General features: G+C 41.9%; 1 protein-coding gene across 1 annotated transcript in view; it reads right to left on the bottom strand.

The window, feature by feature from the left end:
• Positions 1-6,548: 6,548 nt before the first annotated feature.
• Positions 6,549-14,249, bottom strand: part of b4galnt1b (beta-1,4-N-acetyl-galactosaminyl transferase 1b) — a 25,188-nt gene continuing 17,487 nt past the window's right edge. The window contains 2 exon segments of the mRNA XM_046856100.1: positions 6,549-9,277; positions 11,832-12,069. Of these exon segments, the coding sequence (XP_046712056.1) occupies positions 9,063-9,277; positions 11,832-12,069 (453 nt within the window). The 3' untranslated portion in view covers positions 6,549-9,062.

Below are 14,249 nucleotides of genomic sequence, written 5' to 3'. Positions count from 1 at the left end.
GCAAACATCATAGTCCAGGGAAACTCCTGTCTGACCTCGTCTGTCAACCTGTCGATCACCACTGCAAACAGGAAAGGGCTCAGGGCCGATCCTTGATGCAGTCCAACTGTTACCTTGAACTAGTCTGTCGTTCCTACTGCACACTTCACTGCTGTCACACTGTCCTCATACATGTCCTGCACCACCCTCACATACTTCTCTGACACACCAGACTTCCTCATACAATACCACAACTCCTCTCTCCACCCTGTCGTACGCTTTCTCTAAATCCACAAACACACAATGCAGCTCCTTCTGACCTTCTCTATACTTCTCCATCAACATTCTCAAAGCAAATAAGGCATCTGTGGTGCTCTTCATCGGCATGAAACCATACTGCTGCTCACAGATGGTCACCTCTTCTCTCAGCCTGGCTTCCACTACTCTTTCCCATAACTTCATGGTGTGACTGATCAACTTTATTCCCCTGTAGTTACTGCAGGTCTGCACATCTCCCTTATGTTTAAAGATCAGTACCAGCACACTCCTTCTCCATTCCTCAGGCATCTTCTCATCTTCCAGAATCTTGTTAAACAATCTGGTTAAAAACTCCACTGCCATCTCTCCTAAACATCTCCATGCTTCTACTGGTATGTCATCTGGTCCAACCGACTTTCCACTCTTCATCCTCTTAATCACTGCTCTCACTTCCTCCCTACTAATTCTATCCACTTTCTGCTTCACATCTCCACACCATCCAACCTTCTCTCTCTCTCATTTTCCTTGTTCATCAGTTGCTCAAAATACTCCCTACCAATCGCTACAAATACTTTTCTCCTTCCTCAGTGTCCAACTTCTCCTACGCTCCTCATATGCCTTTTCCTTGGCTTTTGCCACATCCCTCTTTACCTGCTGCTACATCTCGTTGTTCTCCTGCCTACTTTTCTCATCACTCTGTCAATCCCACTTCTGTTTCTCCAACCTCTTTCTCCTAATGGTCTCCTGCACTTCCTCATTCCACCACCACATCTCTTAGTTTTCTTTTCTATTTCCAGATGTCACACAAATACTTTTTAGCTGCCTCCTTAATCACTTCTGCAGTAATCTTTCAGCACCTCTTCACCACCACCAAGCTCCTGTCTGACCTCTTCCCTGAACCTCACACCACACTCTTCCTTCTTTAGTTTCCACCATCTTATTCTTCTCTCAGTCTTCACTCTCCTCCTCTTCTTCTTCACCTCCAAAATCATCCTACAGACCACCATTCAATGCTGTCTAGCTACACTGTCCCCGCCAACATCTTACAGTCTCCAATCTCCTTCAGGTTGCATCTCCTACATAGAACATAATCCACCTGTGTGCACCTTCCTCCACTCTTATACGTCACCCTATGATCCTCCTTCTTCTTAAAATACGTGTTCACCACTGCCATTTCCATCCTTTTAGCAAAATTTACCACCATCTGCCCTTCCACATTCCTCTCCTTAAAACCATACCTACCCATCACCTCCTCATCGCCTCTGTTCCCTTCACCTACATGCCTGTTAAAGTCTGCCCTGATCACCAGTCTTTCATTCCTAGGTTCACCATCTACCACTTCATCTAATTCAATCTTTCCTTCTCCTCCATCTCACAACCCACTTGTGGAGCATAAACACTGATGACATTTATCATCACCCCTTCAACTTCCAGCTTCACCTTCATCACCCTATCAGAATCTCTTTCACCTCCACTACACTCTTACTGTACTCTTTCTTCAGAATCCCCCCTACACCATTTCTCTTTCCATCCACACCATGATAGAACAGTTTAAACATCTCCAATGTTCCTGCTCTTACTCCCTTTCCACTTGGTCTCCTGAACACACAACATCTCTACCTTTCTCCTCTCCATCATATCAGCTCCCTCTCTCCCTTTACTAGTCATAGTACCAACATTTAAAGTACCAACCAGAACCTCTACTCTCCTCCACTTCTCCTTTCCCTGCCGTCTCTGTAGACGTCTTCCTCCTCTCCTTCTCCTCCTTCAGCCAACAGAAGCCCAATTTACACCGGTACCCTATCGGGTACCGACATAAAATAAATTCTTATTTGTGATCCACATATTCGATTTGGCACATGTTTTACACTGGACCTCCTTCATAACACAAACCTCCACATTTATCCGGGCTTGGGACCGGCACTAAGAGTGCACTGTGCCTCCCTAATGGCTCGGTTGCTGCACAGATGTACGAATGAGAAAAAATATGAAGAAATCTCCCAAATGCTGTAAATGTCACGCTCATCAGTTTGACATGTATATGTTTACAGCATTTTTTTCTCATTGTAATTTTCGCGTTTAATTCCATTTAATTAGGATTTCAGAGGAATCGATCGGCCTCTGTAGTCGAATCAAAAACAATTAATTACTGTAAAATGATCAGCTTTATGAGTATGAACCTGCAGAGACATTTAAATCCTGCTGAACCGGTGTTTCTAAAACCATAAACAACAACAGCTTGTATACACACACACACACACACACACACACACATGGCAGTGTGTTTGGCATTGTTCTCATGCTGACAGTATCATGCTGATAAAATCAAATCATCAGCTTGTTCCTCCCTCGTTCTTCAGACGATTCAGCTGCAGCTTCTCTGTCGCACCTCACTGGAGCGTGACCAGGTTTCATTTCTCTGTCTCTATAAACTCTATCTCGAGTGTTCTCAGGAAAATAATCAGTCATTTTGCACCTTGTTGAACTTTAGAGTTGCTAAATCTTCCACTCCTACTTTTACACAAACACCTCATGAACTCCATGTGGGAAACCTACAAGTGTTTTTTTACACACTTTACATGTTATATTTTACACGGTTCTGCATGTCTTGCACGTTTTTTTTAAATTTTTTTTTTAGTTTTGATCTTGTGTCAGGGGCCAGTGTTGGGAGCTCCTTGTCATCACGTAACGCTAACGACAGACGCTTCCCTCAAAGGATGGGGCAGTCATAAGTGGCCGCTCCACCCAAGGCCTGTCGAGCGAGCCCCATCTCATCTGGCACTGGCTAGCCGTGCACTTTCTCTCAGACATAAGAGGCCACCACGTGCTGGTCCAAACAGACAACACATCTGTGGTCTACCACATCAACCATCAAACATTGCACTGTGTTTTCTCTCACTTGGTACAGGCATGGCCAAGGCTGCACCTGTCCACCCTCTGACCATTGACAGCCTTGACCTTAGGGCCACTCCTGGCTCCTCTGTCCTTCACCAATCCACACTAGGCAGGGACTGGTCAGTCTGGCGGTGAGACTCTCGTTACCAAAGCATTGCTGATGCGGCTCAAGTTCCTGAAAGGGAACGTCTCTAGGTTACGTATGTAACCTCGCTGACGCTGTGTCTCCAGGCCACACTCCCTGCATCCCTGCAGCGCTTCCTTCCATTGCAGAAGATATCGCCTTCTCCACTGCATGTGCTTTTTATAGAGTTCTGGTCATCTGGTCTTCTGGCCGCCTGTGACATTGTGCCTTTCCGTTGGACAGATTACACACGTGATTCAGAGCGTGGATACGCAGAAACGTTCCCAAAGCGTTGTTGATGCAGCATCTCGTTCCCTCAGGGAACCATGGTTATATACTGTACGTAACCCAGAGACGTTCATGAACGACTTATTTATTATGAACAAATCTCGAATGTGATTCAGAAGAATGATTCGTTCATTTTCTACAGGATGCACATGAGCAAAGCATCGCTTTACCTCTCAATGCTTCTAGTCTGAGTCATTCGTTCTTTTATCGCGTGACTCCCCCTTTACGCTACACAATGCAATAGATCACATTTGTTTGGTCCGAATCTTGACATTATTGTTACAGTAATTATAGGAGTCACATGACAAAAGAACTAAAAACATGGACCAGAAGATGAGAGATGTGAAGCGACTCGTTCTGTTTATCATTTGTGCTTAGCTGCATTGCCATATTTTTATTATTGGAACTGTAGTTAGAAGTTGATGTATGTAGACGTGTTGAAGATCTGATTATTGAGGATATAACATTTTATCTTATTGCTGACCAAAGGAACGAAATGAACTTAATGACTAAAAAAGATTTAAAGAACCGAGTCACTAAAATGATCCGATCTTCCCATCAATAATTTAAACTCGTTTTTTTTTGTTGTTTTTTTTGTTTGTTTTTTACAATTCCCCAGTTTTAAAGATCTCTTTCTTTCTTTGCTGTTATTTAAAGCATTTATATTCATAAATATGCAAATTAGTCACGACCCACTGGAACTGCTAACTCGACTGGGATTTCAGTATCAGAGTCTTGATATTTTTGTTTGGTCACTGATTTGTTTTTTGCAGCATTTCCACAGCGACCATCATCTGCTTCATCATCACATGTGGCACTTGTTACTTTTGCTATCTGTGTTAACTAATCTGCATATCATACGTTATTGGTTCAAAAGTCTAACTGGTGTAATAAATCAACATTTCCAAATGATTCACGATTTTGTTTAGTTCCTTAGCTGTAATTATTTCCATGTCACCTGTTTTATACATTCCTGCCCCATGTAATCTCACGGTTAACCATTACATAGAAAAAATATATCACAGAAAGAAGCAGCAGAGATCAACGGTGTCTCTGGTAAATTGCTAATATAAAGTTATTTTGCTTTAATAATCCAGTCTGGGAATGTTGCTAGTATGAGGGCAGGATGTTGTTTATTTACAAATATTAGTGTGCATTTCATTTCTGTGTAAATAGCTAGCTTTATAAATGTAGATTAATACAGAAATTGGGACAGGCCACACCCACAAGAGACTCACTAGTGCTACTCTAGATGTTAGTCCTCTCTGTGCTGATAAATATCATTATTATGCTGCTATAGTTTTAACAGTTGCCAATAATAATAATAATAATAATAATAATAATAATAATAATAATAATAATAAAAATTCAGAATGACAAAAAGAGATTGAAGATTTTTTTTAATCTCATTCATAACAGTTCCAGAGAATCTTTAACATGTACAAAAAAAGAAAGTAATTAACATTTTGTCATTTTGTTGTGGTTGTTGTTTTTCTATTTAGGGAAAAAAAAAAAATAATAATTCCACTTGAATTTCTGTAGAAATGTTCAAGAGTTGGAGTTTATTTAACAATTGTGGCGCCACCTAGTGGTGATAACTGGCCGCATGCAGGGACACAGAAATAGAAGGTGAGTTCAAAGGACCATGGGTGGGGTTTAAAGCGCATTCAGCACCATCTGTAGAGCCCATCTGAGTACTGGGGACATCTCGCGTTCTTCTCGGGTTCCTCACAGGAGTAGGAGCTTCTCAAGAAGTTCTCCTCAAATCCATTCTTCTTTGTCCTTTTTTTAAGTTCCTGCTCTGGTTCTTGATCTGTTCGTCACTTATTTGCACAACTTGAGGAGACGTGAAAATGAAATGCACTGTGTGGCAGCTAAATAAATAAATTAATAAATAAAGTCTAATTAATTAACTAACTTTTCTGGGTTTTTTTTTTTTTGGTGTAACAACAATCAAGATGTAAAAAATACAAACAAACACCTTCACAGCAGGACACGTAAAGTAAAAAGACAGGGTTTGACACCAAAAGATTTTTGTGTTAGCAATCGCCAAATCAACGTCAACGTTCAAGTACATGGCAAATTCGTTGTCCCAGAACCGCGGACAGAAAACCGAGGTCGCTGAACATCAGGTTCAGATCCAGTTGTGACATCATTAAACACACAATAAAGGGGTATGACTAAAGACTGGCCCGAAATGATTGAGGTGAAAAGCTTGGTGATCGGCGCCTCCTGCTGTCGGATGATCAGCTTACAGCAGGCATTCACATTCCTCTTTTTTTAAAGCTAGGATTCGCTTTCCAAACTTTCCCCTTCACAGTATTTATTCATTCAACTTCACATGAGCAAGTAAACAATCAAATAGAATCCCACTGCACCACTGTAAATGCACAGTGCGCCACCTGGATTACTGCACCGAACGACACCAGGGGGTAATTCTGTTGGGGTAAATGTAGTCATTTGGTTTACTGGGTGAATTTTTGCCCAAACATCTGATGATTCAAGTCTTTCACGTATCAAGCTGCCCTACAGAGAGGAAGGAACATGGGGTTTTTAGGGTTTCTCTGGTTAGCTGGACTGCGTGCTTCAGTCCTGTGAGGAAAGGCTGCATTCTGAACAAACACTATGAGACAAAATAGAGACGTTTACTTCTGCACGTGATTTTCTACCAGATGCTGTGGCACGGTTACAGATCGTAGAACATGCTATTTTCTATTTTCCATCATACACCTGCACACCGGGACCACAAATCAACTTGGTCTAAAAGATGGTGAGATTGTTTGATCTATAAATGGTATGTTATGATTTCACTTCCCTTTTTTCATCCAGCACACCAAAACAATCTATTCGGATCAGAATTTGTGTTTCTTTGTGATCTAAAATAAAGAAAACTTTGTGGGTACACCACATTTTACACTCATACCCTGTATTATAAGGGCTTCCTGAAGGGGGCGTGTCCAAATCTAACATGAGGTGCTATCAACTAGTTTCAGGACTCGCTCTGTTTACAAGAAAGCACTTTATTTACCTACGTTTCCACGTGATCGCGTGTGGAATCATTGAAATGTCAAAACTGCGAGCTTTGAGCTGGATCTTCGAGGGGGTGAAGTCCGTATCTGGCGAGTAGGGTGGGAGCGGAGGTGAGATCGTGTGGATTGTTCTCCGATGATCATCATGCACGAGTTGCCGAACGGTTTCAACATTTTCGTGGGTTGAGCTCATTGAAAGTCTTCCTGATCTCTCCTCGTCTTCCAGTGAGATTCTTCTGCTCTTGAAGCACGTTTGCCACTGGAAACACCTCGAACGACTCGTTCCAGCATCGTATGTTAAATGTATCTCACACAGACACTTCTGTGGCCCAGTTTCACACAGAATTTCAGGTTTGCTCTTCGTTCTAACTCGCTGTCCGTGATAAAATCGCAGCTGTGGTAATGCACATGGTCTGAACAGCACCAGTTTAAACATAAACTTTTTGCTACCACCTCGAATGCCCAATGTTTTAGCAAATAAAAATAAAAAATGCCAGGAAGCATCGCTGTTCTGACACGCCCCTTTTATACACTGTAATATTTTGTTTGAGTTTGTCTGATTTCAAACTTATTCTGCCAATTTACAGTTACAGCATTTGTCAGACGCCTTTATCCAGATATACTTACATTTATCTCATTTATAAAAAGGAGCAGGTGATGGTTAAGGGCCTTGCTCAAGGGCCCATCAGTGGCAGCTTGGTGGTGCTGGGTTTTGAACTCACAACTCTTCTAATCAGAAGTCTTACGTCTCCACCTCCCCATGTTTCCTGGAGACCCGCTTTTCCTACAGAATATACAGTCCATCACCTGAGCTTTTTTCACCGCTTAGAAGATTTATAGAAGAAGATTCCGAGATGTACAAGCGTTTCCAGAGATGCTTTGGTAACAGTTCCACTACGTGTTTAAATAGGACCTGGTAGACTTTCTGTAGAAGGTGTAGATATTTCTGCTTCTACAGTACCAGTGGATGTGTGTGTGTGTGTGTGTGTGTGTGTGTGTGTGTGTGTGTGTGTGTCGATCTTAACTCAAAAAAAGAGAAAGTGTTTGTTTGTTTTTTCACAAAATTGATTTGATTATGATCCGATTAAAAACCTCTACACAAGTCTCTCTGTAATCCGACTTCTTTTTCTGCAAGAAAGTTTCCACAGCGACAAGGCAGTTAACAGGTATCAAGCATTGCTAAGTTAGAAAAAGAAATCTCGCAGATATGATAATACGTGAGATCAGCAAGGCAGTGTTGAGAAACACCAGGTTCTATAACTCCAGCCTGGATTCCTGTTTTCCATTCAGAGCTTAAACCCCTGGCATTGTGTCCACAAACCAGATTATTGCCGTCTCAGATTCCCCGTGATGATCTCAAGCCAATCAAACTAAGCTCCGCCCACATCACTCAGGCACAGGTCATGACTCGGTTATATGTAATGGAGATGATGGAGAAAGATTGATGTGGGATTAGTTGCTGAAGCACATGGAGAAGTGGAGAAATGGACAGATCGGTTTATTTGTGCTAAAGTAACTCGGGTGCCATCTCTCCATTCGGTGTGTCTATTTGTTTTAGTGCAAATGTTTGGAGAGAAGATCCTCAAGTATGATCCCACACACACACACACACACACACACACACACACTGTATTCCAACAAAAAAAAAGTGTCTGTGTTTCTGTGAAGTGCTCTTAAAGCTGCGCTCGGTGATGTTTGGTTTGTCTCCTCACACTGTAAACACATGATATGAACCATCGATATCGACCAATCAGGACCAGGAGGTGTGTCTCTCCCTTACTCCCTGCCTGTCAGGAATTCAGGAAGCTCCGCCTCTCGTTTTCTAATGTAGTCTACATTTTTTAAGTGTCTTTTCAGGGGGCTTCGGCGTGATCACAAATCGCACCTTTGAGAGCTTTTTCAGTGCTTCAGGGTAAAAAAAAAAAAAGAAAGTCCATTATGTCCATTTTACAGCATTTAGTTTCAGGTGGTTTATTTTTCTGTCTGTCATCCTGAAGGAATCTTAGGTCAAAATTTCCCTTAGAAACATCAAAGGAGGTTCATCCATGACTGAAGAAACAACGAGAACCACTTGAAACGTAGAAACACAGGAATGTATCTGTATCTGAAGTCCTTCAAAGAAAAAATCCAAATATGGACAGAACAGATATCATCTCGACTCGTGAAAACAAACTTGCGACTGTCTCTCGCAACTGATCTCTCGACTGTTAGTCACAATTTCATGAGGTTATGCCCCTCTAAAAGGAGGAGACTATAATATATATGTGTGTGTGTGTGTGTGTGTGTGTGTGTGTGTGTGTGTGTGTGTCTTTTGTTTTTCTTTCCCACTAAAAATAAGGGGAAGTGAGGGCATAGACGACCGACCCCACATGATTCCACATGACCCTGAAAGTTCCCCTCAATGACTCTCTTTAGCTACTCACAAAAAGAAAGAGACGTCTTTTGGGAGAGGAAGACAGAATGAGGGACGGGGACGCCGAGGTCGGTGATCAGTTGTGTGTGAGACACTGGAAGCGGTTTTTGAAGTACAACAGGCCGTTTTTTGTTCGCGTGGCGTCTGAGGAAGCCAGAGGGTAACGGAACTTCGCGTAGGCTTTGTCGCTCTCTGATTGGCCCCACGGGAGCTTGATCTTGGTGGCATGGTTGACGATGACATCATCGCATGAGCCGACGTGGAGTGACCCCAGGCCGTCGATGAAAAACTCTGAGAACATAAAGCAGACGATTCAACATCCGGAAGGAGTAAGAGCTTTCAGATTAGATAACACTAGTCTATGGAACACTTTAATCATGTTAATGTTTGGATATTTACCTTTAAATACGTCTAAACCTTAAAAAAAAATGAAATATGTCTGAACTCTAAAAAAAATCTCAACCAATGATTATTTACAAAAGATATGATGATATGACTACCATTAGCTATGTTAGCTAGTATATTAACTACAACCCTAATTCCAAAAAGATTGTGAAAAAAATAACAGAATGCAAATGAATATTTTATCAACAATAAAAAAATGTGATGGCTGCAACACATCTCAAAAAGGTTGGTACAGGGCCATGTTTCCCACTGTGTAGCATCGAGTCTTCTGGCCATATACATCTGGTAACTTAGAAATATTTCTAAGTTAAGAAACATGTTGTCTATATCCGATGCAGAGAAGCTCGTCCATGCGTTCATGACCTCCAGAATAGACTACTGTAATGCGTTACTAGGTGGATGTCCTGCGTCATTAATAAACAAGCTTCAGTTAGTCCAGAATGCAGCAGCCAGAGTTCTTACAAGGTCGAGAAAATATTATCACATAACCCCGATCTTATCGTCCCTACACTGGCTTCCTGTTAAGTTTCGAATAGACTACAAACTACTGCTACTCACTTATAAAGCACTAAATGGTTTATCTCCATGTATCTCTCCAGTCTTCTAACACGCTACAATCCATCACGCTCCCTGAGATCTCAAAACTCTGGGCTTCTAGTAGTTCCTAGAATAGCAAAGTCCACTAAAGGTGGTAGAGCATTTTCACATTTAGCTCCTAAACTCTGGAATAGTCTTCCTGACAGTGTTCGGGGCTCAGACACACTCTCCCAGTTTAAGTGTAGATTAAAAACATATCTTTTTAGCAAAGCCTACACATAACACACATCACATCATAACCTTGTGCTCCAGAACATCTGATCACATGCACATTATCAACTTGTGCTGTTAATATCATGAACAGCAGCTACGCTAATTCCTCTCCACTGCTTCTCTTTCTCTCCCCATCCCGAGACACCCTGAGGTTTGGCCAGCTCCAGTCACGCCCCACCTCATGATGATTACGGACCTTGAAGAAGTAGATGCCGAACTCACAAACATCCTGAACCATCTAGAGACGTACCAGTGCCAATTGGATCCCGCTACATGTGTGGAGTTTTGACATTGGACCTCCTGGAGTGTTTAAAGGCTCTGGCATGGAGAAGCTGATGCTGGATCTGTGGTAATCACAAATGTTGAGCTCATAAAACTCGGAGCTACTAACCATATAGACTGTTTAAGACTGCAGAAAGAACATCACTTATAATCTTATACTCCAGTAATCATGTTAGTTCTCACTCTCCAGTGTTCTGTATTGTTGAAAGATTTATGATCAAACTCTTGATGTCACCCAGATGAGGATGGGTTCCCTTTGAGTCTGGTTCCTCTCAAGGTTTCTTCCTCATAACATCTAAGGGAGTTTTTCCTTGCCACAGTCGCCACGGCTGCTCATCAGGGACAAATTCACACCATTCACCTTCACTGTTGATTTCTGTAAAGCTGCTTTGAGACAATGTCTGTTGTGAAAAGTGCTATACAAATAAACTTGACTTGACTTGACTTGACGTGACTGAGGAGACCAGATGCTGAAGTTTTAGGAGAGGAATATTGTCCCATATGTGTCTGATACAGGATTCTAGCTGCTCAACAGTTCCGGGTTTTATTTGTTGTATCTTTAATTTCATGATGCACGTAATGTTTTCAAAAGGAGAAACGTCTAGACTGCAGACAGACCAGTTCAGCACTCTGACTCTTCTACTATGAAGTCATGCATTTGTAATAGGTTGCAGTTAGCAGTTTCTTGCTCAAATTGTAATTTCATTACAAAATCATGACTGTTTTAAATGCAGTGGCCCCTGAGGGCCAAAAGATCAGGGCCTTCCAATATTGATTTTCACCCTTGTGCCTTGTGCACAGAGATTTCTCTTCTTTGAAACATATGATATTATGTTCTGAAAATGATGAGATATTCAACTGGTTTGCAGTTTGATGTTGAGAAATATTATTGTTTCACAGTTTGTAGTCAAAGTTCTTGACAGATTAGTGAAGCTCCGCCCATTTTTATGTCTGAGAGACTCTGCCTCTCTAAAATACACTGTTTATACCCAATCATCTCACTGACCTGCTGTCAATTAAACTCATCAAATATGTATTGCTTCTCAAACTGTTTCATTTTAATAGCATAACTCAAAATGACCAGATTTTTCATTAAAATGATACATTTCCTCAGTTTACATATTTGAAATATTTTCTAGGTTCTATTGTGAATAAAATATACAGTGGCCCATGACATTTCACACAGTGTCCCAACTTTTGTTTTAATTGGGGTTGTAGTACTTATGACTGTGATTTCAGCTGTTAGCAAAGCTTTAAAGATTATAGATTATTAGAGGTTATATGAAGCTCCACCACAAATCAGTGTGTGTGTGTGTGTGTGTGTGTGTGTGTGTATAAACACACTCACCAAGGTGGGCAACACGAGTTAGCCGAGGGTCGAACCCCACCTGCCGCACCTTATCTGTCCGAGCCAGGAAGAAGTTGATGACTCCGTCGGTGACCACGCAGTTTGGAAAGCCCTGGATGATGTGATGGAAACCACGTCTCATGTGGAGACAGTCTCCGTCCTCCTCTCCAGCTTCAATAGAGATGGTCTGCCTGTAGGTGGAAGTGTAGCCTGTGGCTTCCCGTACAGCACCGCCCACCTACACAAACACACACACAAGCGTTTGTAAAAATGGATACGGTGTGGCTGAGACAGACTTTAGGAGCAAGTTTGGACCTGAATTATAGACCTGTTGCTATGACAACTCCAGGATGAGAACATTAAAACCCAAATCATTTCAGAGAATCAACAATAAAATCCAGCTGAATGAGTAATTGACTGAGCCCTCGTGAGCACTGTTAATACCTACCTGGGAGACAAGCCAGTGATAAAACCAGAGGCAGAGACGAGGCTGAATGAGCAGAATGTTGATATTAATTACAGCTCAAATCTAGCCTGAAAGTTCTGGAGTTGCTCAGTGACTTCATGGTTCTTTAGGCTGTTCATGTGGAACCATCCTCACACAGAGTGTCTCAGATTTAAGAGAACTACATCCAGATGAACTGGAGCACTGAATATACTAAACTGAGTTCCTGTTTGGTCTAAAATATTTATTAACAGGATGCTGAAGTTAGCATCCTGTCAGGAGGTTTACTGGAGATACCAGATTAAATGTGTGTGTGTGTGTGTGTGTGTGCAGTAGAACGAGCATGTGGATGTTAAAAGTCTCCTTTGTCCAAAAGGTCACATAACAGGCTTCATGATCCCACACAAAAATGTCCAGTTCTGTCCTCAGTCTCACTCACACTCTGTTTCTCTTTTCCTTTCTCTTGTTGTCATGAAGTGTGTGAGCTAACAGAGGCTGGTGTACATCACCAAAACATTCATAATAAACAGTTTCATTTCTGGCTCTGGGACACCATACAGTTCCTGTGAAAAGTGTGGAAACGCCGAGAGTTTTATGGTGTTTGAGAAACATGGGCATGCTCATTTTATTTCTTTGCAACAAACTCAGTTATGTAACAGCAAATTTCCTCTGACCAAACAAATCTATAAATATCCAGATGTTCCACTTTATTCTCAGTGACAAATCCTCCATTAGCAACAAGAACAGTTTTACACTCCCAGCATCCGGACACTTCGTTTCTCCACACATTCAGCTGAAATATTTTGCCGTGTCTCTTGTAAAACTCTTCAAAGATGTTCTTCACTAGATGGAGATTTGTTGTTCATCTCAGAGCAGTTCAGGAGGATTGAGGTGCGGTGACTGGGCAGGTGGTTCCAGGATAGATATCACTCCAGACGTCTGTTTGTTCTCTAAATAACACAGAACTCAGACGTGCTCTTCGACCAGACGGAACTGCATGGTGTTGAAGTGTGGAATGGGAGCCATGTTGGTTCACTTTCACTTTCCGGAACCTTCCCTGCTCCAAAACAACCCCAAACCATTAAACTTTCACCTGCATATGTGAGTGTGGGGGTGAGGGACTCTGATCATATCTTCTCTCCTGTTCTCCATCTTACACAAGATCTTCTGGTAGAGACACAAATTTCCCACACAACTTTCTTCCACTCATCTCACATAACTGTGTGTTTTTGCCTTTTACTATATAAACTAAATATTATGTTGTGGAGACAAGGTGAGGGAGGTGAGATTGAGATGGTTCAGAGGAGGGACATGGGGTATATCAGTAGAGGAATGCTGAGGATGGAGCCACCAGGAAGGAGGAAAAGAGGAAGACCATGGAGGAGGTTTATGGATGTGGTGAGGGAAGACATGCAGGTAGTTGGTGAGAAAGAGGCTGATGTAGAGGACAGGGGGGTATGGAGACGGATGATCTGCTGTGGAGACCCCTAATGGGAGCAGCCGAAAGAAGAAGAAGAGAAGACTATAGGAACTAAATAAAAATGCATGTGTCTCCAACACAATCAAAGACCAGGTGTTACCAGACTTTCCACAAGAAACTGTATACCTTTAAAGTGTTATTTATGTACTGTTGTTCTTCTTGTTTCTAGCATGTCTATAGCAGCCACCCTGATTATGGAGGGTCTAAGAAGCTCAGATGAAGTGCTGCCAGCTCTCAATCGCCACCATCAGCATTACTAGAATCTGGTGAGAATCATTATGTGCTACCCGTGGATTGGTCTTAGCTCCTCGTTGACCACACCCTCTTCCCAAACATCTACAGCTACATCACTTATTCTATTACTGATAGAAATAAATACATAAATAATTAAAATAAATAAATGTGTGTGTGTGTGTGTGTGTGTGTGAGAGACGTGATATTGATGTGTGCTTGATGTGATTTGTATCTTACCAGCATTTGTTCATTCAGAGCG

This window comes from Silurus meridionalis, chromosome 1 (assembly GCF_014805685.1).
Source record: "Silurus meridionalis isolate SWU-2019-XX chromosome 1, ASM1480568v1, whole genome shotgun sequence".
NCBI classification, from domain to species: domain Eukaryota; kingdom Metazoa; phylum Chordata; class Actinopteri; order Siluriformes; family Siluridae; genus Silurus; species Silurus meridionalis.
The sequence above is the reverse complement of the archived record's forward strand: the minus strand, read 5'-3'. Positions and strand labels throughout refer to the sequence as shown.